General features: G+C 28.5%; 4 protein-coding genes across 14 annotated transcripts; 2 read left to right on the plus strand and 2 right to left on the minus strand.

Annotated features, from left to right (window-relative positions):
• Positions 1-218: 218 nt before the first annotated feature.
• LOC122628899 (prostatic acid phosphatase-like) lies at positions 219-3,461 on the plus strand. 2 transcript variants are annotated; one of them, XM_043811734.1, is made up of 8 exons: positions 219-364; positions 443-577; positions 765-863; positions 979-1,401; positions 1,481-1,604; positions 1,685-1,896; positions 2,034-2,214; positions 2,288-3,461. In XM_043811734.1, exons 2-8 carry the CDS (start codon positions 482-484, stop codon positions 2,410-2,412), a joined length of 1,260 nt encoding a protein of 419 aa, XP_043667669.1. In that variant the 5' UTR covers positions 219-364; positions 443-481; the 3' UTR covers positions 2,413-3,461. The 2 variants fall into 2 exon arrangements, with proteins under 2 accessions (XP_043667669.1, XP_043667670.1); XM_043811735.1 differs by having other exon boundaries at positions 239-360.
• Positions 3,462-3,600: 139 nt separating this feature from the next.
• On the minus strand, positions 3,601-12,629 carry LOC122628896 (protein Malvolio). 2 transcript variants are annotated; one of them, XM_043811726.1, is made up of 12 exons: positions 12,575-12,629; positions 7,562-7,749; positions 7,309-7,431; positions 6,933-7,159; positions 6,600-6,738; positions 6,348-6,503; positions 6,075-6,233; positions 5,936-5,986; positions 5,484-5,866; positions 5,183-5,390; positions 5,040-5,110; positions 3,601-3,735 (listed from the first exon to the last, which is right to left on the minus strand). In XM_043811726.1, exons 1-12 carry the CDS (start codon positions 12,612-12,614, stop codon positions 3,666-3,668), a joined length of 1,815 nt encoding a protein of 604 aa, XP_043667661.1. In that variant the 5' UTR covers positions 12,615-12,629; the 3' UTR covers positions 3,601-3,665. The 2 variants fall into 2 exon arrangements, with proteins under 2 accessions (XP_043667661.1, XP_043667662.1); XM_043811727.1 differs by lacking the exon at positions 12,575-12,629 and adding an exon at positions 7,897-8,342 and having other exon boundaries at positions 7,564-7,749.
• On the plus strand, positions 12,314-15,307 carry LOC122628897 (lipoma-preferred partner homolog). Of its 3 annotated transcripts, none has more exons than XM_043811729.1 (6): positions 12,314-12,577; positions 13,073-13,214; positions 13,413-13,875; positions 13,960-14,297; positions 14,384-14,799; positions 14,880-15,307. In XM_043811729.1, exons 2-6 carry the CDS (start codon positions 13,077-13,079, stop codon positions 15,130-15,132), a joined length of 1,608 nt encoding a protein of 535 aa, XP_043667664.1. In that variant the 5' UTR covers positions 12,314-12,577; positions 13,073-13,076; the 3' UTR covers positions 15,133-15,307. The 3 variants fall into 3 exon arrangements, with proteins under 3 accessions (XP_043667664.1, XP_043667663.1, XP_043667665.1); XM_043811728.1 differs by having other exon boundaries at positions 12,315-12,577; positions 13,389-13,875; positions 14,880-15,306; XM_043811730.1 differs by lacking the exon at positions 12,314-12,577 and having other exon boundaries at positions 13,076-13,301; positions 13,389-13,875; positions 14,880-15,306.
• LOC122628895 (atrophin-1-like) lies at positions 13,320-25,179 on the minus strand. 7 transcript variants are annotated; one of them, XR_006327129.1, is made up of 11 exons: positions 24,823-25,175; positions 23,596-23,880; positions 23,351-23,486; positions 22,995-23,114; positions 22,756-22,859; positions 20,901-21,317; positions 19,359-20,642; positions 14,188-14,286; positions 13,969-14,115; positions 13,848-13,860; positions 13,320-13,773 (listed from the first exon to the last, which is right to left on the minus strand). XR_006327129.1 is itself a non-coding variant. In XM_043811724.1 (8 exons), exons 1-8 carry the CDS (start codon positions 24,823-24,825, stop codon positions 19,167-19,169), a joined length of 2,370 nt encoding a protein of 789 aa, XP_043667659.1. In that variant the 5' UTR covers positions 24,826-25,179; the 3' UTR covers positions 18,982-19,166. The 7 variants fall into 7 exon arrangements, 3 of the variants coding, with proteins under 3 accessions (XP_043667659.1, XP_043667658.1, XP_043667657.1); XR_006327130.1 differs by lacking the exon at positions 13,848-13,860; XR_006327131.1 differs by having other exon boundaries at positions 13,320-14,112.
• Between the last annotated feature and the right edge of the window lie 128 nt (positions 25,180-25,307).

Consider the following 25,307-nt stretch of genomic DNA (forward strand, 5'->3'; position numbering starts at 1 on the left):
TCAAATTTATGTTGTAAACGGATCTGCAATGCCCTCTAGAAGCAAACCTGTTGTTTTTTAAATCGATTGTATGTCTATAGTTCTGTTTTTCTATGTTAAAAGTAAAAGTAATATGAAACTTTTGTGTATATTATTATTCATACTTACATACATATAAATGTCGTACATATACATACGTAAATCTTTTTAAGATATATATATATATATATATATATATATATATATATCTAGATAATCTTTGGTGCTTATCTGATTAGAGTATTCTACCACTATAAGAATGCTCTTTGTATTGATAACAATGAGTACTGACCATTCGCTTACTAATAGTGTTTGACATGAATTCGAAAGGAAACTTCATCAGAAAGTACCATGATATTTTACAAATTATAATAAATTGTTGTAACAGATGGTATATTTAATTTAAAAGTCAAATTATTTGCAGTTAATTGAACTACATAAGATAAATTAAAATCGGAACACCATGTTTATTGTATCACTTATTGTGTTTATAAATCTTGCTATAAAGTGTTTTGCTGATACAAATATTAATTTGGGAACTATTATTTTTGCAAATGTTGTAAGTAAAAAATTATATAAAAGTTATATATATGTTCATTAAGAAATATATGTGTGATATATATATATATATATATATATATATATATATATATTCTATTTTTAAATTGATCTTATTATTTATGCATTTTATTTATAATATTTGAAGATAATATAAAAATACTTATATGATATTATGATTTTATAAGCTTTATAGACATGGTGATCGAACTCCTATTGAACCATATCCAACCGATCCATATAAGAATGAGTCATTATGGCCAGTGCCTTATGGACAGTTAACAAATGTAAGTAAAAAAATTAATAAATTATAAATTATACATGTAACATATTTATGAGTTATATCATATTGGTATAATTATAGCATTATACATATATAATGTTTCTTATACATTTATACAGCTGGGGAAAAATCAACACTTACATATGGGCCAATGGCTTAGAAGCAGGTACTCCCATTTTTTAAGTGACTTATACAGTCCGTATGACGTTTATATCCAAAGTACAAATACAGATCGTACTTTAATGTCAGCTGAAGCAAATTTAGCTGGCTTATATCCGCCTAAAAAAAATCAAATATGGAATACTATCAATTGGATGCCTATTCCAGTACATACTATACCAGAATCAGAAGATAATGTTTTATCAGGAAAAAAATACTGCCAAAGATATAATTTTGAATTAGATAAAGTATTAAAGTCTCCAGAAATAAAAAAAATAAATCAGGAAAATAAACATTTGTATGATTATTTGGCAGAGAAAACAGGAATGAGTGTTACATCTTTGAAAGATGTTGATCATATATATGATACATTGTTCATTGAAGTAATTATACATAAATATTTTTAGCAAATGTAGTTCTTTTAAGTTGTTGATATAATAACAGATTTTTTTTTTTTTGCAGAAACTATATAATAAAACTTTACCTGAATGGACAAAAAATGTATTTCCGGATAAATTAAAATCACTTGCTGCAAAAAGTTTTACAATAAATGCATACAATAAAATATTACAAAGATTGAAGATGGGTAAAGTATAGCTTTTTATTAATCTAAACATAAATAAAGTTATTCATGCAATTTTATTTTTTATTCTTTCTTTGTTACAGGTTTATTGTTTCGAGAGATAATAGATCACATGGAAAAGAAATCTAGAAATGCTTTAATACCTGATAGAAAAGTTTGGATATATAGTGCACATGATGAAACAGTGGCAAATATGTTAATGACTTTAAATTTATTTGATCCGCATTGCCCTCCATACACAGCCACAATTTTAATAGAATTAAGAGTAAATTCTGAAAAAGAATACTTTGTCACGGTATAAATTTGATATAAATATATTTCTAAAGCTATAATAAATTTTATAATCTAATAGCGCCAAGAAAAGAAAGTTCAACATTTAATATTTAAACTATTATAATTAATATCTAATGTTAAGTTATTTAATTTTTATAGATTTCATACAGAAATACTACTGAGGAACCAAATCTGTTAACTCTTCCTGGTTGCAACACTTTATGTCCCTTGAATAAATTTATTCAATTAACCAAAGATATTATACCAGAAGATTGGCACAAAGAGTGTATGATGAAACATGAAAAAAATGAATATAATATAAATACAACGACTGTTGTTGGTAAGTGGTTGTTACAAATAATAATGTGTTTATAATTAATCTATAAAAAACTAAACTGTTTTTAATATTTCAGCAATATTGACATCATCAATATTGATACTAGTTTTACTAGTTCTGTTAGTAATGGGATTTATTTACTGGTATTATAAACGTGAACATAATCAGTATTACCTCAGATTAACAACAGATCCTATATAAGAATATACACAATGATTGCAATTACAATATGACAAAATATTTGCTATTGTCAAAGTAAAAATAGCCATAAATATGTGTTATTGATGTTTTGACAAAGAAGATAAAACGTTTTTTTTTAATGCAATTATTTTTGTATATATGAAGGCAAGAAAAAAAAATGTTATTTCTATAATAGATAAAATATTACACAATAATATGTGTAAGAAACTTTGTATTAATCACTTCTAATACCTTTGTCTGTACTTTGTATATACAAAGATGATTATTTATATGTGTGTGTGTGTATGTATATATATATATATATATATATATATATATATATATCACTTGTAAACAAGAAAAGTGACAACTTGATGTATTATGCTTTTTAAAATACTATATAATTAATTTACAAACAAGTGAAAGTTCATATGCATTTAATTGAATGAAGAATTAATATTTCTCTTTTTTAACTTTCTTTACTTGTTACTTTTCTTGCATGCAAATAGACAAAATAACATTGAGTTACCAAAAAAGAGAATTTTAAAGAGAAAATGGCAGATAGTACATAATTTATGTATTATTATAAATTTTGAAGGAGGATTACAGTATGTTTAATTTCTAATGGATATTATCACTTTTATTAATGATATTAATGAATGCTGTGTTACTTAAGTTGTTTTGGGATCTTTTTCGCTACTAATAAAAAATGTAATGAATATTGTAATTTTATCAATACTTTATATGAATTGATGTAAATGAAGGAAATCTTTTTCAGAACATATAAATAAAACGTTTTTTTTTTTTTTAATATAAATAAATCACAAATTGCTGAGATAAGAATACATGGAAAAGTTTTTAATATATCATTATAATTATTATACGGTTTTAATTTTAATAAATAAATTATAGATTTTTATTTGTACAATAAAAGTATATAAAAGAAATAGTTCATTCAATATAAACGGTTATTGTTAACTAAAGTACTAATTGGGAAAAAAATGTATTTATTATATTTATTTATTATATTATATTTATTATCATATGGCTTTTTTTTATTATCTACAAATTAAATTAATTTTCAATGCTATCTACAAATAATATATTAATAAAATAATAGTCAAAGAAAATTTATACAAGAAAATATATATATTACATTATAGAAGAGAGAGAGAGAGAAAGAGAGAATAAATTATTATATTACAAATATTAGCAGCTAAGAAAATTATATTTAAGTTAAAAATTTATTATATAATAGTATTTATTAATAATAATTACCAAAAATGTGGTATGGGTACAAAGCTTTCATTTAATCCTTCTTGTATTGTGAATGCTGGATTTGTCCTAAAATAAAACATTGTTATAAAAATAATATGAAATGAATGGGAAATATATATAATTTATGTTAGAAAATATTTTCTTTTTTATATCATTCGTACCTTCATCATCGTAAATAGAGAATAAAATCAACGCTGCAAACCCATACTTTTGGTGGTTAAAAAATTGCGTGCAATAAAAACAGTATTTAGTTAATTACTTTACATACATACACAAATGTTTTTACAAAAACAAACACAAATAAACAAAAAGAAACACAATTTAACATATTAAAGCTTATAGATATGAAATTTGACATTTATGAATGTAATTGTTTTTATGCAATATTTATTTTTGCAAACAATAAACAAGTCTTAATGTTTGGACGATTTGTGTGATTATAATGTTAATACATATACGTACCATTGACAATGCCATGCTGACATCACAATAATAAAAGCATAGTTTTCGAAATGATATTCATATTTGATGAATATGAGACACATGTCAATCGTTGCATTGCATACAGTTGATTACGCTTGTACAACTAAGTACTTAATGATGTTTCCGATGTATTGAAGAAACTGAGATTAAAAACAAAAATGTCAAACTTTGAACATCTTTCTCATAAACAATTACAAATAAATGATTCCAGTATAACCTTTAATAATTATTAATGTTATAATAATATGTTAATATAATATGCAAATAAAAAAAATTCAATAAACAACGTGCAAGAGGATCAAGTAGTAGGATTAATAAACATGTAATAGGATCTTAATAAATAAATGTTTATTTACATTAGTATTAGTATTAGTATTAGTATTAGTTATATAAACCTTCCTTTTAAGCATATTCAACATCATTAAAACATGTTATGTATTAAGCATATAAACATATATTTTTTAGAGGTTAAAAAAATTAGTATAGTTTATATATACCATATTTCTTTTAAAAATGTTAATAACAATAACCTTCACCCTTATATGATTATATAAAGTAAAATCAAATTTGCTCTATTTTACAAAGCATGTTAAAAAAAAAAGTCATATCCTCTTATTAATATATAACAAATTGATAAATATTTTATAATAAATGTATTATTCAATGTCATATATTTCCTTTGAATTTATGTTAAATATTAGTATTTGCTAATTGCAAAAGCCTTTGCATACCATTAAGCAATATTTGTTATTTTAATATAAAATATAATAGAATCATATTATACATATATACAATTTGATTAAAAATATATAAAATAGTGGTTTAATTATTAATATTAGATGTTATTTTGGCAGTATTTGAAAATATTATGATACTGCATGTCTTACCTTGCATATATAGCAGGATTAGATAGGCCAAAGTTAGTGTCCACAGGACCACAAATATATTTCGTAACAAACTAAAACATAAATATATTGAAAAGGTAAATAATAATTAATAGTGCATATATGTGATATATCGATATACATACCCAATGATTACTGACAGTTCCAGCACCCATATTTACTGCCATATGAATTATTAAATATATACAAAATGCTAAATATAAAATTGCAAATATAGCAATACCAAGCCATATTGCCCAATTCTGAGGAATATCTTGTACAGTATCTATTACAAAATAAATATTTATTGTTATCACTAATGCAGATATAATAGTGGCAACAATTTTATTTGCTCTGTAATAAAAGAAAAACATTATATAATATAATTTGTGTGTGTGCATGTATAGCAAATATTAATATTATATTCTATATTTAATTACAACATACATTCCATTTGTAAATTCTCCCATTATTTGTGGATTACTAGTAAAGGCTACTGTTGGTAAAGTAGCAAAGGGTAATTGTAAACTCATAATAGTATTTAAAATATCATTCATGCCACTCATGTCTGCTATATCAGCATAGAATGCTACTAAAAATGTGGGGACGATAGCAATCGTCCGAGTAAAAAGTACTCGCTTCCATCGAGCCCATTGTAAGTTTAAAAATCCTTCCATTGCAAATTGTCCTGCATAAGTTCCAGTCATTGTGGAAGATTGACCAGCAGCTAAGATACCAACAGCCCAAATATACATTGCTGCTATTCCAAATGAACAACCAAGAAATATACCACCCTTGTATATGTCTGCATCAAATGTTTTATTGTTTCTCTAAGATGAAGAAAATAAAATGTCATCATATTGAAAGAAATATTTATGTCAATAAATAATTTTACTCACAGGAAATAAGTTATCATCTATGTGGATTCTACTTGCATTACAGGTATCATACTAAAACAAAACAATAATACTTAAAGATTAAATTTAATTCCAAGAATATCAATGAATGAAAGTCAAGTATTTGTAATAGAAAACTTACAATATCTTCATTGGTTTTATTGTAGAGACCATGTGCAAAAACAGAAACCACAAATACATTAATAATGAATGAAACAAGAAGTGCAATACTTGCTTCAATAAAATAATACATATTTGCATCTCTAACTTTGGCAGGTTGTCTTCGATCTATATCTCTCGACTAAAAAATTATTAGTTATTAATATCAAAATTTATAATAATATATCTGCAAATTGTGTTAAGATATCTATTTTCTTCAGTAATATTTAAAGTCAGCATGCAGTTTTTTCCTTACTTTCACAAGAGCACTATGAAGATATAAATTATGTGGCATAATAACAGCACCAATAATTCCTACAGCCTGACGCAATATTTGACTATCATATTCCATTCCCCAGGGTATGAACATTCCTTTTATAACTTCAACTTGAGGTGGTTTCGAAATAATGTACTGAAAATGTAAAGGAAAAATATGTTAATAAATAAATTTATAAGTAAAGAAAAACAGCGTTTATTTCATAAAAAATATATTATAAATTTCTTTTACCTCATAACCAAAAGTAATTCCCATAATAGTAATTAATAATCCAAAAAAAAATTCTAATTTTCGTAAACCATATTTATCCAAAAATAGAAATGTAAACGTATCAATTATTGTAATAAGTACACCACCCCATAAAGGAAGTCTGAAACATATAATATCCAAATTACAATAATAAATTTCTTCTTTTATTTAATAGTTCTTATATAAATTCTATATTGTGAATATATTTATGCAATTTTTCAATATAATAATGTATATTTTAGAACATTAAATATATTTATTAAAAAAATATATTGTTTATTTTTTATTCTTTATAATTTAATATTAGTAACTTACCCTCCAGATGTTAATAAATATAAGGCAATAGCTGTTCCTATTACTTCTTGCATATCACTACCAATAATAGCTATTTCTATCATTATCCATAAAACAAGCCGAGGTACTTTTTTGTATTGTCTATAACACATTTCTGCTAAATGTAATCCAGTAACCACACCTAAGCGTGCACTGAGTCTTTGCATAATAAGTCCCAATATTGTAGCACTTAATAGAACCCATAATAACTAAAACAATTATATTAAATTTAAAAAAAAAAAAATTAAATTCTATCAACTTATTAAATATCATGAATATTTATTAAATATTTATGATATTATATAAATCATTTTAAACATTGTACTAAAAAAGTGTTTAATGTAAAAATAATATATACCTTATAACTGGCTTTTGCACCGGACTGTAAATCAGATTCTATATTACCAGGATCTAAATATGCGATTGACATTAAAAATCCAGGGCCTGTAAAGGCCCATAATTTTCTGAAGTTAAAACCAGTCTGTAAGAAAAATATTTTTAATTTCTAAAATATATAATTACAATATGTATATTTTATATCGCGTATAAAATTAAATCAAAAAATTAAAGTAACAGATGTGTTGAAAAAAATAATAAATATATGTACATACACCTTCTAATTCAGGTATTCGTATTTTTTCGTCAGCAAAATAGGTTTGATTATTATTTGGTGATAAAGACGTGTTCTCTGTGACTTTAACATTTTTTTGTATGTTCTCCGTAGATTGATGGGGTACAGAAGTTGTCTCATCGTTATTATGCCTTTGTCTGTTTTGCATGGTATATTTCTCCGAAATATCTACAATTTTATTTAATGATTTCTTAACAAAACATATATAACATATATGATAAAAACAATGATGAACAGTTATTGAAAAGAAAAGTTCTGTTCACATAAAATAATTAATCATATGTATATGTCATAGATATACGTAGAAATACTTACGACTTTTCTCTTTGATTATCTTGTATAATTATGATGAACGTAAACGAACAAAGTGAGAAAGAAATTAGTCACTTGTATTTCTTCGTTCGTCAAAAAAAAAATTCGTATTCATAAAGAAAAATAGATCTTGCGAAATTCAGAAAAAAAAGATATCGAAGGTCACACAATTTCGATCAAATAGTCATATTGACATTAAGATAAAAGAAAATGAAAAGAAAAAAAAAATTAAAAATATTGAAAGGAACTTAATAAAAAGTATACAGAACTAAAGAAAAAGTGTAGTCCACAACCGAACTCGACGATATTCCGATTAGAACTAACCCTTGGTCATTGTTCGTAACTTAGTGAAAGAGCGCGCGCTCTTTCAAAGAGAGATAAAAAATTCATAAACAATTCTATCTTCAAGAATTGATTCTGAGATCTGCAGCAATTAAATATATATGATAATAATAAAACTTGAAATAACATTTACCATTACCCAAACGTACTACGTTATTTTCCTATTTTCACGAATGACCTTTGATCAAATACAATCTCATTTATAATATCATTTAAAAATTTGATATTTTGAATCTAATAATAAACTTATGAAAGCATTATATCCATGCAAAAAAGAAATTCGAAAAAATCTTTGCAAATGTTTCGAATGTTTTTCTTATTATACGCATCCTAAAATTCCTAAAATGATATAACGGGATTGTCCTGTTTGCGTAAACTATCATCTGACTAATGCTATTTATTACGAAATATTATCACGAATATGATCATGGAATAACCCAGAAGAACAGTATGTCAATGTATGCACAGTGCATACATATTAATAAACGAAATAAAAATATCGTTTGTGTAATTTAATCTACTTACTCGATTCTATTCGGAAGAAATATTAATGATGTCAATTTAAAGAGAACTTTGATAGAAATTATCCAATGGAGAGTTAGAAACGAATTGTGCATAATGCGACGATTACAATAGAAGCAAGTAGGCTAAAGTAATGGTACATATATATGCAGACATATTAGATTCTTACATCGCAGAATAAAAAACAAACGCAAAAAATCCTTACTGAATTTCAATAATCCTACAAAAAAAATGATATTACTTACTGTTCATCCTTGGTAATTTAAGAAACTATCGATTACGGTCGACAATTAATTTTATTTAATTAAGTAACAGAAATAAAAAAAAAAAGCTACTGAATTACGAGTATATTTTTTTTCTTCTTTTTCTTTTTTATTTTTTCTTCTATTAAACTTATCACCTTTGAATTATTCTTCACCGATATGTACGTATAATCTATATGAGAAGTAACGTAAAAAGAAACCTACTCGACGCAAGTTTTCTTACATAAAGCATATATACATAACGCGATAATAGACATATGAGACACATGTCGGGAATTCCCGACGGTGAATGATTTCTTTCCTCCTACGCTTTCTATTTTATCATGTACATCCTTTTACATCATTTAACAATAAGTTAAAAAAGATATTTGTAAGACAATCGATTATATAATTGAATTCTATTCATAACTGTAGCGAAATATATACTCTATATTTTGTTAATAAATTATAGATTAAACTGTGTTTGCACAGATAAGCACACTTATCTCTAAGTAATATATTAAGTATCATAAGATATCATAAGATAAGCTTTTTATATACATTAGGTATAATTAATTTTTAATTATTTAAGTACTTCTTGTACTTATTATTTATAATAAGGAGACAAAGAAGAGACAAGAAAAAACAATATAATATTTATCAGTCAATACCCTTATCATTATAGATATTTAGATAATGCGAATAGTTATGTTCCTTACCTCTGACGTTATAATCTATTTAATCGATAAATCTTATGTTATTCGATATCTATAATCATCATTAATTAATATATTAATATATGTTTATAACATAATTTAGTTCGGTAATGTTTAAAAACGATCTATGATCATGATAAAATTTATGAATATATTTTATCTTCGGAATTATATTTAATAAAATATCAATTACAAATATCATAAAACATTTTCTGAGTTTCTTTATACAATTCTATTATTTTTTACTTTTTACTATTACTTTTTACAATACTATTTACTTGATAATTTTATATTTCTATGGTTATGGTATAATAATAGGAAAAATTTATATAAATACAAAGTTTCGTTTATTAGATATTGAAGAGAAAATAAGAACCATATCTTTTCCTTGATAATTTATCGCTTGTTGATATTATTTCTGTATGCTTCTTTGGAATATTTTTATACGTCTACTTCAGAGCGATAAAAAAATATTATGATATACTTGTATACTTTATTATTTCAATTCATTAATTTTATATCTAATCTGATTAGTATGAAACGTGCTTCGCAGCATAGATACATTGTGGATAACAATTAAAGACTTTATCTTAAGCATTTACGTGAGAGATTAACTTGATCTCTACGAAGGACAAAAGGTCTTGAGTTTAAACTACATATAAGAAAATTGCAATAGTTAAATAAATGTAATAAATAAGGAAATATTACTTCACAAATCTGAAATCTTTGCCGAGTGTATTTCAAATGTGGCCGCGATTTAATTTAAATCTATAATGGCGTCAATTTATGAGCATAAAAAGATCGTGATAAGATTTTAGGTACTTGAAATTTATCAAATTCGAAATGATATCTAGGCGAAAACAATGAATATTGCTAAGTTCTAGTATAGATATAAATGTAAAGTTAAAAGAAAATTGATAATTTAATTATAATGTAATGGCTTAAAATAACTATATTGTTGCATTTTCGTTATGTTAAAGTGGCACCACTGTTATTTTGTATTATACTCTCTCTCTCTCTCTCTCTCTCTCTCTCTCTCTCTCTCTCTCTCTCTCTCTCTCTCTCTCTCTCTCATTCAAATCAGGAAATATAAAAAACATAATCAAATTCTCCAAGAGATCACAGCAAAATTAAAGTATATTTTGTAGTAGAACATTATTTAACTTGTTGAGTAAAAAATATAATTATAGTAGTGTTGTTTTATCATTGGAGTAGATAATTGTCGGTAATAGTAGAGCGCTGTTTAATAGTTTTCAATCATAAATGCATTTTGTCTGGTATGATAAAGTTCAAAACAAAATCCTATTTATTAATATCGTAGTAAAGTAAACTTTTACGATCATTTAGCGAAAATGAAAAAAAAAAACGATGTTTATTTTTTCCTATAAAACTAATATTTTCGTATGTATTATATTACCCTCGGTACGTATTGTTTTTACTTGTTTATTACAAAATGTTTTACCGACGTTTTATCAATTCCTATATTACCAACTTGTCAGTACATAGTACTGTTAAAAAAAAATAATTTATACATACATATTTAATACTTCAATTTAGTGATTTGTTTATGTTTAATCAATAATTAATAGTTTTCGAAATAAATTATTCAGATATAATTTTTCCGATCGTTTGAAGAAAAAGAACGAATTGCAGAAATAAACGATATAAATGAACATTCCAATTCGACGATTTTATTAAACAACGAATCAACGAGTTCGTCGTAAATCAGAGTTGAGTAGCTTGCCAACGGGCTACATGTAGCTCGTGGTCCTACTTGTCTGTTCCGATAAGATTGAAAAAGATTCCTTTCTATTTGATACTGCCATGTCTGCACAGCGTTTGTTTTTATCTATTTATAGCTATTCGGTTGAAGAAGTGGTTAGTTGACTTACATAAATAATAAAGGAACAAATTGATTGATGGTAGAAACAATATGGCCGGCGGCGGAGAAATTACCCATTGCTATCGTAAATTAATTTTGTTATTCTTCACGAAATCAACGTCTTTCCATTTTTACCTCTATTGCATACCAAAGCTATATACGTAATCTTTCTTTATTCCACATTCAATCAACGTTCCTGTTCCCGCAATATTGTTTGAAATATTGGTCCTCGTACGTTCTTGGTATCTGCGATACGATACAAAAGAAAATCCGTGTCCCGTAATACGAAAGAGAAAAAGAACGAGTCGAATGTTTCTAACCTATCGAAACTTGTCAGATATCGGATTTCAAGTAACCAATGTTGTTTTTTCGGTGAGTCTGGTTCTTTTAATGAAGTTCTTTCTCGAAATCCATAAGGGAACTTTTTAACGACGTATACAGGACTAGTTCTGGTAGGGGTGCAGTGCATGCATGTACGTAGGCGATCAAATCCCTAGAACGGCCGATAGTGTACTTTAAAGAATGAAATAAAAATAAATATATCAAATATTTATATGAATTTTATTTACCTCTGTCAACTATATAGAACTTTCATAAAAATATACCAATATAGACTTATATAAAAGAAATTAAAACAATAAAAGTAAAATAAAAAAATAAGGTTGAAAATTTAAAATAATGCTACTTGTGGTCCGATCCGCATTAACAGAGGCGGCCAAATATCTCTAGTACACAGGCAGCTAACAGCACAATCGGCCTTGGGTGTGGTACAAGCAGAGCCACACGAGTTTTGAATTTCGGGTAATGTAAGAATCATTGGAAAGGAATTTCTGAGGTTACAAGATAAGGAAGTGTGAATCAGCCGTTCGATCAAAGTGACCATAGTGCGACGACGAATTTTACAAACGATAGAATATTTTCCAACTTAGTGTTAACATTGGTCTAAATTCTTTTTTAAATATACATTTTTGGCTCACCGGGTAAGTTGACATTTTTCTTCAGTGGTACAAGCTCCATGGTGGTATGATCCCACTTGGAATATACTTTTAGCAGATAAATCTAAAGTAGTATTAAAGATAATTTTCTCTGATAAGAGATTCAATACCATACGAGTCGAAATATTACGCTTGTCAAATCGACTACTTATAAAAATTTGATGTCTTATATCTGAAAGGTCAGCTGCTTTTTTGTAACAATGTAAAAACATACTAGAGATAGTTATTAATTATATTACTAAGTGTAATATTTTCATAATTATTTGGATACATTTTTTAGTGGCCAAACAGTTTTATAGAAAGACCTAATTTTTGTACATTCTTTTTCTGTGTGGGGGGTGTGTGTGTGCGCACGCGTACGTGTGTACTATAAAAATCATTCATTTCAATATATGACATCAAGTAATTTTCTTTCTTTATTAGTTTTTTTTTTTTCACAATATGTATATAATGTTTGTCTACTTTATTCTACTATTATAGAAAAATGTCTAATGTTAATAATTTGGAGCAACATATTGCAAACTTGCAAATCAATCATGGCGATAATACAATCAAAATGGTTAAATCTGGAAAGAAAGTTGGTCCTGCTGTACCACCAAAACCAAAAAAATGTCAACCTCAGGTCAGTATAATATTTTTTTATCATAGCAGATGATATGATATTAATATATGGTTATTTATATGCCTTCTTGACTTGGGACAACCAATGGTAAAACATCATAATCTATGATGTTATATTTACATATTTATAATTAATATGATTTTCTTACAAATTGCCATTAATGTTTTTTGATAGATACCACAAAGTTATTCAATAAAGGCAGCACCAACACCATCATATAGCACTGTACTCAATAATGCTGGAACAAATGAAAAATCTACAAACCTATATATGAATTCACCTTCTCCATATGTATCAATGAACATGGAAAAAAATGATTTTAACATACCAACATTGACTAATGGAAAAGAGACTGTGAAACTATATCAAAATAATGAAAATTTCTATGTACATCAAACAAAAGAGAAGTTTGAACCTAAATATGGATATGATGAGAAAAATTATTATTCAAATGTTGGAAATTTACCAGCTCCTCAAGTGCCAGTAGAAGATCGCAATGATAGAGCTACAAATAGTGCAGTATATAGTAATGTTGAATCTCCAGCACCTATTTCTGTTCCTGTACCAAAAAAAACAGAGAAAGATATCATTTACAGTAATATACAATGGAATCCAAAATCAGAGAATACTTACAGTAATCTTCCACCTACTCATACCAGTGGTAAAATTAATAATATATATTTAGTTTTTAATGAAAAGTATACAATTGTTTAATGTTTATTATTATTTTTTTTATTTTTTTTAGACGACTTACCACCACCTCCTGAGCCTTCAGAATACGTTGCTTGCATTCCAGGAAATTCATTTCCTCCACCTCCTGAAGAATTGCCACCACCGCCTAGTCCTGTCTCTTCCAGTTATAGCGAATTAAGACGTGCAACTTATCAAACTGATTTTCCTGCTGGAAATTATCCAAATGACATTTATGGTCCAAGTTCTCAATCTAGCTCAACATATGAATCTATATACGAACCTATTAATCCTAGACCACCATCTCAACTATCTTGTAATTATTCAATGTATTCTGGATATGGATCTGCTACTTCAACTCAACCACAAGGCAAAGTATCTCCTGTGAAAGAAGTAAGTTTAGAAACTAATAGTGTTTTTTTATACAATTATACATACTTGACATTGCTTTTAAGTGAACAATTAATGTATGTTTCTAGGTTGATGTTCTAACTGATTTGTTAGTTCAAGGAATGTCAGATAATAGCGAAGAAAGTGATATATATGGTATTTGTGCACAATGTGGATGTAAAGTAGAAGGAGAGGGTACAGGTTGTTCTGCAATGGATAAAGTCTTTCATATAAATTGTTTCTGTTGTTATGTCTGTAAAGTCAACCTACAGGGTAAACCTTTCTATTCATTGGAAGGTAAACCATATTGTGAAGAAGATTACTTAAACACTTTAGAAAAGTGTTGTGTATGTACTAGGCCAATACTTGATAGAATATTAAGAGCTACTGGGAAACCTTATCATCCATCTTGCTTCACATGTGTAGTTTGTGGGCAAAGTTTAGATGGTATACCTTTTACAGTAGATGCTACAAATCAGATACATTGTATTCAATGTTTCCACAAGTAAGTTAACTATGAGCATAAATAAACCTTCTCTTTTTTATCTTGTTACAATGTTACTAAAGGTATTGAAATTTTTACAGAAAATTTGCACCTCGTTGTTGTGTGTGTAAATTACCCATCATGCCTGAACCTGGCCAAGATGAAACGGTACGCGTTGTTGCTCTGGATCGCAGTTTTCATATTCAATGTTACAAATGTGAAGATTGTGGTTTAGTATTATCTTCTGATTCAGAAGGTCGTGGCTGTTATCCTCTAGATGATCATGTGTTATGTAAAAGTTGTAATGCAAGTCGCGTACAAGCATTAACATCTCATATGACTACAGAATTATAAATTTTACTAAAATTTGATTCCATGATTAGATTTTCATATTCATATATCATATGTTTGATTAATACTTCAAACATTTTTAAATGCTATTTCTATCTATTGTTTAAAGAAATCAGAATTAAATTTAGAACTTACTTACTCCATAGCAAATATATATATATATATATATATATATATATATATATATACACATATATATATACACATAGTCACGTTGATATTAACATTTCGTAAATAATTTTACATTTTGTGACTGAAACAATATATAACGTAATAAATTTGTATCATTTACAAATGTTAAGACTATATTGATAAAAATATTCTTATCACACTGCCGATTTTAAAACTTTACATATGACTATTGTAATTGCAAGTAACAAACGTATTATTAAAAAAAATATGTAATAAATAATATTAAAGGAATATTATCTATCAGCTATTTATAAAAAGCTTCTTTTATGGGGCACTTGTTTCGACATTAAAATAAGAGGCCGTGCCATTTATAAAGTTCCATTATTAGAGAAAAGATGTTCGTAAATATACTAGACATTGTGATCTATTTGTAAGTTACTAGCTTGTTTTATTACTTCGAATGTTTTATACGAAATAATGATGTACGAAAATGTTTGATTTAATTATTTTATGATTTTCATATATTTCATATTGTAAAAGAAAACAAAAAAAAAATACATTTTATTTATAAAAATGCAGTCTACTCGATTTACCTTTTTTAAAAAATAGTATTTAAATATTTGAAGAAAAGAAATTTTATATATTATAAAATCTTATATGCATTAGTTATATATTATTAAATAAACGTGGGAAGAAAGACCGGTTAAAAAAATACCATTTATATTAGAGCATTGTATATTTTACGTTTTCGATGAGATTATATTATTCTTTATTTGCAGGAGAAATTTACAATTACTTGAGTCTATTTTGTCCTTACTAGTTTTCTCCAGCTATGTATTCATGCACAGATGACTTTATTAATATATACTAATATTTTGTTTTAAATATATGCATTTCTTATATGTAATATATTTTATTATTATAATTATTATTATTATTTATTATTATTATTATTTATTATTATTATTATTATTATTATTATTATTAATTATTTATTATAATTATTATTTTATTATTATAATAATTATTATATTATTATTATTATTATAATTATTATAATTATTATAATTATTATAATTATTATTATTATTATAGAGTTCTTAAATTTTACAGAATTTTTTGATACAACCTATATGTCATTTTGTGTATAATTTATGTTATATTAATACATAAATTTCTTTCTCACAGAGTATACTTTTATGAGTTATGGAATGCACCATTAACAATGTAACACCAAAATATAAGTTGAAAGTATTGAATGTATATTGGAAAAACTTGGACATTTATTCAGTAAATTTCAAAATATTCGTTTAATTTTTGAAATTGTTTACAATTAAAGCAATTATCAAATTTTTCAAAAGTAATTGGAAAATTTAACTTATAAATACGAAAAATATAAATTTAGGCCATGAAAAAATTGCTATACAAAAAATTCATGTAAATAATTGTTTGCTGTGATAGGCCACTTATTAATATTTTTAAATATTTAAGTTTACAATAAAAAAGAAACAAAAAATATATATACATGAAAAAACTTGGCAATTTTGAAATAACTTGTCTCTAACTTAAACAAAGATATAATATGTAGCATTCCACAGCTCTAAATGCATACTTCACATGTTTCATATAATACATTTATACTCTTGTAATTTACTACATATTGTACTAGCATATAGCTTAGACTCTTTTTGTTTATTATATACTTTATGAAGTATATATTATCCTTTATTTCACATCAGTACTATTCTACGTCAAATTTTAGTACATAGATTCTTCTAAACAATAATCAAATTATAATTTTCGTTATTTCTTATCAGTACCAAACTCAACATAGAATTGCACTTTACATACCATTTTCATATAGATATATATATATATAATGTATATATATAATATGTATGTATATATATATATATATATTTATGAAATATGCGTGTGTGTGAACCGACACACTAGCACACGAATGCTTACATACAAATCTGTACTTGCACACAGTAGTCACAGCCACCTGTCCAAATTCGCGCACACGCACACTTAAGATACGCATTTGTCGCACTTATTTTAAATACCTTCGGTATGTTATAATATTTTTTTGTATATATATATATATGCATATGTATATTGCTGGGATATCTTCTGTGTATTATACATAGAAATAGGTGCCGAAATGTGCTGCTCTTTTTCTAGAATCATTCGTATGACCGTCAGGGGTCCTACAATTTGGCTGTTGCATTTTAGTATGTTTTTCTTGTTTCTTTTTCATTTTTTTTAATGTTCTCTAATACCAACCTAACAGCATACTTTCGCACTTCCAAATTCGCTGAGCGTTGTTGGACTTTACAGCCCATAAATCAATAAATAAATAGAGGAACAACAATCTTCAAACATCTTTTTTTTCTTATAACAACATTAGAGGCTCTTGGAACGTAACGCAACAAATGTTCAACAATACAATTACGAAAACAAATAGAAGGCACTCTTGCTTTTTAATAAATTAATTTCTTTGTAACGACTCACAAGTTCTACATACTCTAGGCCTTGATGTGTCATCTAAATACAGTCTGATGTCTTTTAACTTTTCCTCTACGTGCCGCGATATCTCTATATCATCACAGCGTACGAACCTTCGGTGTAACATTTCCTGTTCACATTTTTAAATAGATAATAATAGCTATAATATGCGAGATATGAGATAACAAATTTCTCATTATAGATAAAAGAAATTTACGTTCATAACAATTAGGTAGAATATTATTTAACTTTTTATATTATAATAATTTAATTATTGTTATTTGCTTGGAAGCTCACAGCCGACACATTTTTTTAATTCATTATTTTTTTTAGTATTTTATCTTATTCGTTGGGCACAGGGCATTTCACTTTAATATTTTTTAACTGCTAAATATACGATGTTTGCGCGGAAATTTACCGAAAAAAAATTAACGAATTTGTGTCCGCTCTATTTTAAAAGGCGTGAGAACATTCACGGTCACTCTAATTAAACTATAAGTACGATACCACTTCAGGTAGAAAAAGAAACACAGATGTGGCAGTGCCTTGAGCAACCGTTGTGAAATGAATTCTATTTGCCTCCCTATTACCCCTCTGTTTTTTCTTTTTGAACACATGACAAATCGCTCATCTTTGTACGATAACAAGGTTAATTGTTTCTATCTTTTTTTGCTTATCCATCTAACTACTCTAGCCATGCTCGTGAGATTCATGTTTGTCGAGCCTATCACGCATAACGTCAAATACTGCATAATATGGATGTAAATGATGAATTATATCAGTATCTATTAAGATATAATGTTTATATCGTTAATATTTGACTCTTTTAAAAGATAATTTATAACTGACTTTGAGTTTAATGCTAATTATATCTGTCATCTTCAATATATATATATATATATATATATTATATTAAATGTTATATATACATAGATGTACATGCATGTATGCATGCATATAAATACATTTATGTATATATTTACATATTATATATCGTGTATATGTGTCTCATACTAATAATAATTTTGTATATTTATCTGTGTATCTATGTATTGAATGCTTCTATATGCGTGTGTATGTATGTATATATGTATGTACGTATATATATATATATATGTATGTATATGTATTATATTGTTTTGTTTTTTTAATATGTATGCACACATATCCACACGCGCTCGCTCGCTTAATAATTTAATAAAGTTTTTATTTTATATATGAAGAATTTAATTTACAGTTTGAATGTCTACTTTTTGGATTTAGGACTGAGATCACAAGAGAAATTGTATAACAATGCATACTCATGCAGTATCATGCAAATTTTTTTTGGCCGACATTCAGATCATATGATTTCAAATGAATAAGAAAGCAAACATAGATGTGAAAGAAAGTTTTTAGAGGGTCAGAGCTTGTATCTGATGGCATGTATCGCTCAACTGATTCTGATCCCCTGTAGAATGAGCTGGATGCGTTTGGGGTGTGCCTGGTGGTGTAATAGGCATTCTACCAACAGCAGGAGGAGCATCACCTGCGCCTCCCAAGCTATCTTCGGATACTTTACCACTTGATTGCATTATACTATTCACCTTATATTTGCTTTGCCGCAACATAGTTTGCGAATTAGCACTCGAATATTTCTCAGTTGTCTTCCTATTTGTAGTCAATGTTGGAGCTACTGTATACCGACGTTGGCCAGATTGTTGCTGCTGTTGTTGCTGCTGGTGCTGAGATGGCAGGGAGGGTTGATAACGGTTTTGAGCCGGCGGATAATACGGGACCTGAGGGGTGGGTGGTGATAAAGTTGGAAGGGGTCGAGTCATGGGGGAGTATGGTGCTGGCGGTGGACTCGCCGGCTTATCTGAACTTGTTGAATCTGTAGTTTGCAAACCCTGTGAAGAGTTGGTACTATCTATTTGACTCATAGTAGAAGATTCATTGCTTTGACTGCTACTATTCAAATTGTCAAATTGATTAGCAGATACAGAACCTGTGGTTCTATAATTATTCGATGCATTCCTCCTACCTGAGGTATAGTTCGTTGATTTATATCCGATTGTGTTGTCAAAATATTGATCTGTATTATAGTTCGTATTTTTACGTCCATTCGCGTAGTCGAAGTTTTGATTTATATTCATATTTCCAATCTTCTGTGAACTATTACTAGATGGATTGTATGTTTGATTATTAAAATTAACATTGGATCCAAAATTACCAGGCTTGCTTAAATTTTGACTCGAAGTGTAATTTCCAGATTTTTGTGTCAAAAAACAAGCCGGAGAGCCCACATTGGAAACAGCAGTTCGTTTGCTATATTGAACTGGTAATCGAGAAGATGTCATAGCAATGGTTGCATATTTATGAGTTCCATCTACATTAGTATACTTATGTGGCAATGAATTTCCTACACTTTGAGTTTTACTAAAAGTGTTTGGATTGATTACCGCTATGTGATTTTGAGATTTAACATAATTGCTTTGAGTTATTGTTATACTTGATTTGGTATAATCTCTGGAATTGAGATGTGTTTTAGTACTTGACTCAAATTGTGAAATTGATGGAGGTGTTGGTAAAAGACTGGCACCACCAGAAGTATTGTGAAATTGTGGTGGATGTGTATGAGGAATGTAAACAGGATGATAAACTATAGCTCTACAATGCATTTGATTTGCACTGCAATCGTCTATTTCATTTAAACATGTTTGTGAGTTATGTAAATTAGTAGTATGTATCGCGATTGGATGGTAATTGGTGTAACGACTGGACATAGGAAATTTTAGAGGCATTAGGGATACCAGAGGCGTAGCTGATCCTGAAGCAGCTTGTGATTCACCATGTGGTTGCTCCGAGTGGCTTGATGTCGAACGTGAATCCTATGATTTATTTTAACAAATAGTAGGAATACTGCTTAGAATGAATATTTTATGATCTAAACACTCTTGTTGTAGAAGAATACTAATTAAATGATAGAAAATTTCTCGTATTTCGATATTTCTTGATGAAATTCCATAGAAAGATCATTAACGTGATTCAATGAGTAAAATCTTATCTATTAAATAAGAGAATTACTAAAAATCTATATGAAAATACTTAATCAGGGATACATACACGCAATTGAAATGTTGACTTACCTCTTGCGGAGCAGTTTGATTGTCTGATGTAGTAGTTTGTTGACACGAAGTATCAGGGGGGTATATAAGTAATTGATGATCAGACAATCCAATAGGTGCATGAGCAGGAGGTGGTGGAGGTGGCCCAGCTGCAAAAGAGTAATAAAGATGATCCATTTGTGGCGGAGGAGGTCCTGTGGGCACTGGTGGATGATGATGTGGTGGTGGTGCAGCAGGAGCATAAAAGTGTGCAGGAGGTGGTGGATGAAGAGACGGGAGCGTTGGCGGTGGACCCGTTGCTGGACTATTTGCTCCTGTACCATTATTGCCGCTGGTATTATTATTGCCACCACTACTTGTGTTGCTTTGCGAACTGCTGGTAGTAAATAGGTATGGTGAAGCTCCAGCAGCAGCTGCTCCTGCGTAATATGGTTCGTACTAAACAAACAAAATATCCTAGGCTTAGTTATTTATATTTTTTAAAGATTACAACTTACGAAAGAAATAATAAAACAAACTTCTTATATGAAGCAAATATACAATATAATGAGATATTGCATAAAATTTACAGCTTTTAGAAGATCTTCTTAAATCTGCATATCATTTTGTACATCATTGCTAGGTGAATTAAGAAGCTATATGAAAGTAGAATAAGGAAAGTAAATACATAAATGAATGTGTATCAGATGAAAAGAATAATAAGTATAAGCCATAAACACATTTAATAGTTACGAATATTCACTATTGTTAAAAATATCATATGTATATATGTATTCAGAGTATGTACTTATATCTCAGAATTTGAAAAATTATAACTCAATGAAGTATTTGATATACTAAATTGAACTATTGAAAATAAACATATAGAGCATTTTCATGAAGTTTATGATACATTATTAATCTTCAAGTATGCAATGCCATGAATTTACACTTCAATAAATATGTTATTTTTTTATGAATAAAATTCTTGCCATATAAGGTAGCTATAAGTACAGCAAAGCAAGTAATATATTTACATATTTTTTTATTTGCTTTATATAAACATCGCTCAAAGAATATATCATTTTATTTACTAAATGTACATATGTACATTTTTTATATCCCCGTGTATTTAATAATTAATTATTTCTTTTACAAATGAGATCTAATGAAATGGTAATGAAAAACGAACAGTATAATGAAAGTAATTTCCCAATTATCATATAATTAAATATCATAGTGCATAGTATATATCATATATTGTTATTATATTTACATGTACTTAGATAGTCCAATAATTATGAACATTTTTATTGATGAATACAAATATTCTTTTGGTCTTAATTTTTTTTCATTTTTAATAAAATATTTAATTCTATAATTAAATAAAAATATTAATATTAGTTCTCTTTAAAATAGGAAGAAGAAAGGATCTCTCTGTCCAAATAGATATTTTTAGGATAAAAAATTAAATTAATTGCATATAAATATTGACATAAATGGTATGACATTGTTGGTGTAATATCAAAACATGACGTGATAACTCTAAGTGGGCATGCAACAATAGGCCATGCGGAAGGCACAATAAAGAGAATGCACAAAAATAACATGTTGCATGCTATTCACTTAGCATTAGACCATGTACCTTTAGACCTCAATACTGTATAGCGTCGAGAAGGACGTAAGTAGGCATTTGTTGAGGGTTGGGTAGAAACGCCGGTGGTATGGCTTCCCCCATCAAACCGTTTGTCTGTCAAACCGTAACCGATATACCGTTTAATATAATGGTTGCTACGTGAACCCACAGTCATTTGAGAATATGCAAGGATGTATGGAGGATCCAATTCTAATATTAGGAAAAAAAGGATTAAAGAACTGTCTAACATAATTTACTTACCGGCATGGGTGGATACTGGTACTGTTGCGGCATATACAAAGATGGTGCTGGGCATGGATACATAACTGGAGCAAAAGTTTGATGACCAGTAGTAGCCTGAGGACCTATAATCAGAAATAATTATGAAATACTGAACAATATCCATTGTTATCTATATTTGTAATATATAAATTTGTATAAAATTTTTAAACTTTGCAATTATACGATATTAACTTACAAGTTTACTAAAAAATATTTACCAAAAACACCTGTAGCTTGATAAATTGTCGCAGGATCTGCTGGTGGTGCTATAGGAGTTCCTGGTGCAGGTGCCGCTGCATTGTAGAATGTCATACCATTTTGGTATGTAAGACCCATTCCTGTACAAACAATTTATTTTGAGAATAATCATATTTTCATTGATATACAGCGTAAATATGTTCTTATAAACAAAATTAAAAAATTTTAATATTTTATTACATATCAATATTGCTATAATAAATTCATGAAATCTAAAAATGCATACTGTGTAAATGTATGTATATATATTATCAAAGTGTTAAGATTGGATATTTATAAGTACATTTTTATAACTTTCATTAACAAATAAACTAACCATTTGCATAATAATAAGTACTACTAGGCACAGAGGGTGGTGAACCAGAACCACCATCGAACGATCTGTTGAAGGGCTGTTTCTTGATTGCAGGAGCTATATTAAGTTTTCTCTCTCTTAGGACAATACATTCAGGCTGTAAATAACACAAATTTATCTTCGAAATTTTAATAAATATTAATAAACATTTGCATATAAAAGTTATTTTAAAATGTAGTACCAACATACATAATGATATTACAAACCTCTTGTTGAAGCCGTTTAGCTTCTTCTTCAGTTTCAAATGTGACAAAACCGTAACCTTTTGAAACTCCAGCACGATCAGCAATTATTTTTGTAGCTTTCACAGTACCATATTGAGAAAAAAGTTCTGCAAGTTCTGCCTCACTGGTACTTGCTGAGATTCCCCCAACAAATATACGATTAGGTACCAATGTACCATACTTTGGAGCTGCCATGGTCAGACTTGTGGCTGAAGCAGGGCTAGAAGATGGGCTGGACTCCTCTGTACCGCCCGTTGATGCCGAACTCTAAACAATAGAACAAAGATATAGGAACATTATTTTATTTACAAAATTGTATTGAAAAAGTATTATCAATTAAAAGGAATTATATAAGAAAATATTATCATCGCAAACAGTAATATCAACGCTTCAAATTAAAAACATACGAGACTAAATCTAAAGCATGGCTATTCAATGATACAATAAATGAAATTATACATAAAATATAAAAAATGAAAAAGCAAGAAATAAAAAGAAGATAAACGATCAAAGTATATTAATCCACTTGAAAAAAAGAGTATCATTTTGGCACGAAACTTGACAATACATGTTGACACAAAGGAAGGTGAAAAAGAAAGTTGGAAAAAATATTTGGAAAAATCACGATAATTCTGTCGGACGGGTATTCAGCAGTTTACGACTACCTTCAGACACGTGCATGTGACCCGACCGTCTCAAGCAGCCGCTTTAACGACTCCGCTTGGATCGTGACGGTGACGAAGTGCGAACTAGGAAAGAAAAACAAAAGACGCATATAATCCGGTACGACTTTGAAGGGTCCCTTTCTGTCGTCGAGAGGCAGGTTATGCGTCGCTGTCAGGCCGTCGTTGCGTCGCGTTATCGTTGACGATGAGACGAGCTCGTAGACGATATTCACGGCCAAAGCCAGCCGTCAATCGAACGCGAGGTGTCGGCGAGAGAGCTGCCTAAAAATATTGACAAGCGAGAGAAGACGTCGGTCCGTACGGAACGTAGGACGAATTGCCACCTGTACGGGGGTGGTAATTAAAAGGCGCGTAAAAAAGAGGGGGAGGTGATGCCTAAATTAAAGGAAGGCTTCACCGAGACGCATATCCTCTTCTATTTCGAAACCGAAAGGAAAGAATCGGAGAAGTGCGGAGAAGCGCGAAAGGTGGTACAATTCTTTAAGGGATGTTGTAAGAATGTCTTCGTTTTAAAGTCACTCACCATCTTCGCGAGAGTCGGGCGTGTAAAGTGAGTCCGCTGGCCTTGCTAATTTTCGTCGTAGCAGCTTTTGAGTACCCTGGCCTCGCTCGAGGGTCACCTGGGTGCCCAGGGACTGCCAAGGAGCGTTGCGACCGCTTTGAAAGGACTTCCAGCCTCCGGCGAAGCTGCTGTTCCTTCTCGCTGAACTTCCAAACACTACAGAGACACTTTTACAAGATGGCAGCCGTACTTGCCGCGAAGCGCGCCAAATCGTCTCTATTTCAATTTTTTTGACTAGTTCTATGTCTAACGTTTCTAGTGTTATTTCTACGTGAATTTCTTGCTTTTCCTTTTCCCCTCCCCTCTTTTGTCTTTTATTCCTTGATTCATACAACTGAATATTCAAAACTACCCGTGTTATTGAAGGTAAGCCAGAAGTATTAAGAACTTGTATTTCCGATGCTTTCTATCCAATAAGCGAATTATATACCCACTAGTCAATTGCT

Source organism: Vespula pensylvanica, chromosome 4, assembly GCF_014466175.1.
Source record: "Vespula pensylvanica isolate Volc-1 chromosome 4, ASM1446617v1, whole genome shotgun sequence".
Lineage (NCBI taxonomy): Eukaryota > Metazoa > Arthropoda > Insecta > Hymenoptera > Vespidae > Vespula > Vespula pensylvanica.

Bases quoted from the DNA above. Each gene is read 5' to 3' on its own strand.
- LOC122628899 (XM_043811734.1), top strand. From the start codon at position 482: ATGTTTATTGTATCACTTATTGTGTTTATAAATCTTGCTATAAAGTGT. The intron at 578-764 runs GTAAGTAAAAAA...TGATTTTATAAG, and splicing joins CTATTATTTTTGCAAATGTT to CTTTATAGACATGGTGATCG. The intron at 1,402-1,480 runs GTAATTATACAT...TTTTTTTTGCAG, and splicing joins ATGATACATTGTTCATTGAA to AAACTATATAATAAAACTTT.
- LOC122628896 (XM_043811726.1), bottom strand. From the start codon at position 12,614: ATGGAGCTTGTACCACTGAAGAAAAATGTCAACTTACCCG. The intron at 6,234-6,347 runs GTAAGGAAAAAA...ATAATTTTTTAG, and splicing joins TTCATAGTGCTCTTGTGAAA to TCGAGAGATATAGATCGAAG. The intron at 5,111-5,182 runs GTATGTATATCG...TTTATGTTTTAG, and splicing joins GAACTGTCAGTAATCATTGG to TTTGTTACGAAATATATTTG.
- LOC122628897 (XM_043811728.1), top strand. From the start codon at position 13,077: ATGTCTAATGTTAATAATTTGGAGCAACATATTGCAAACTTGCAAATC. The intron at 13,876-13,959 runs GTAAAATTAATA...TATTTTTTTTAG, and splicing joins TCCACCTACTCATACCAGTG to ACGACTTACCACCACCTCCT. The intron at 14,800-14,879 runs GTAAGTTAACTA...AAATTTTTACAG, and splicing joins TGTATTCAATGTTTCCACAA to AAAATTTGCACCTCGTTGTT.
- LOC122628895 (XM_043811722.1), bottom strand. The intron at 23,115-23,350 runs GTTAGTTTATTT...TTGTTTGTACAG, and splicing joins TACTTATTATTATGCAAATG to GAATGGGTCTTACATACCAA. The intron at 21,318-22,755 runs GTAAGTAAATTA...TTGTTTGTTTAG, and splicing joins ACCAGTATCCACCCATGCCG to TACGAACCATATTACGCAGG.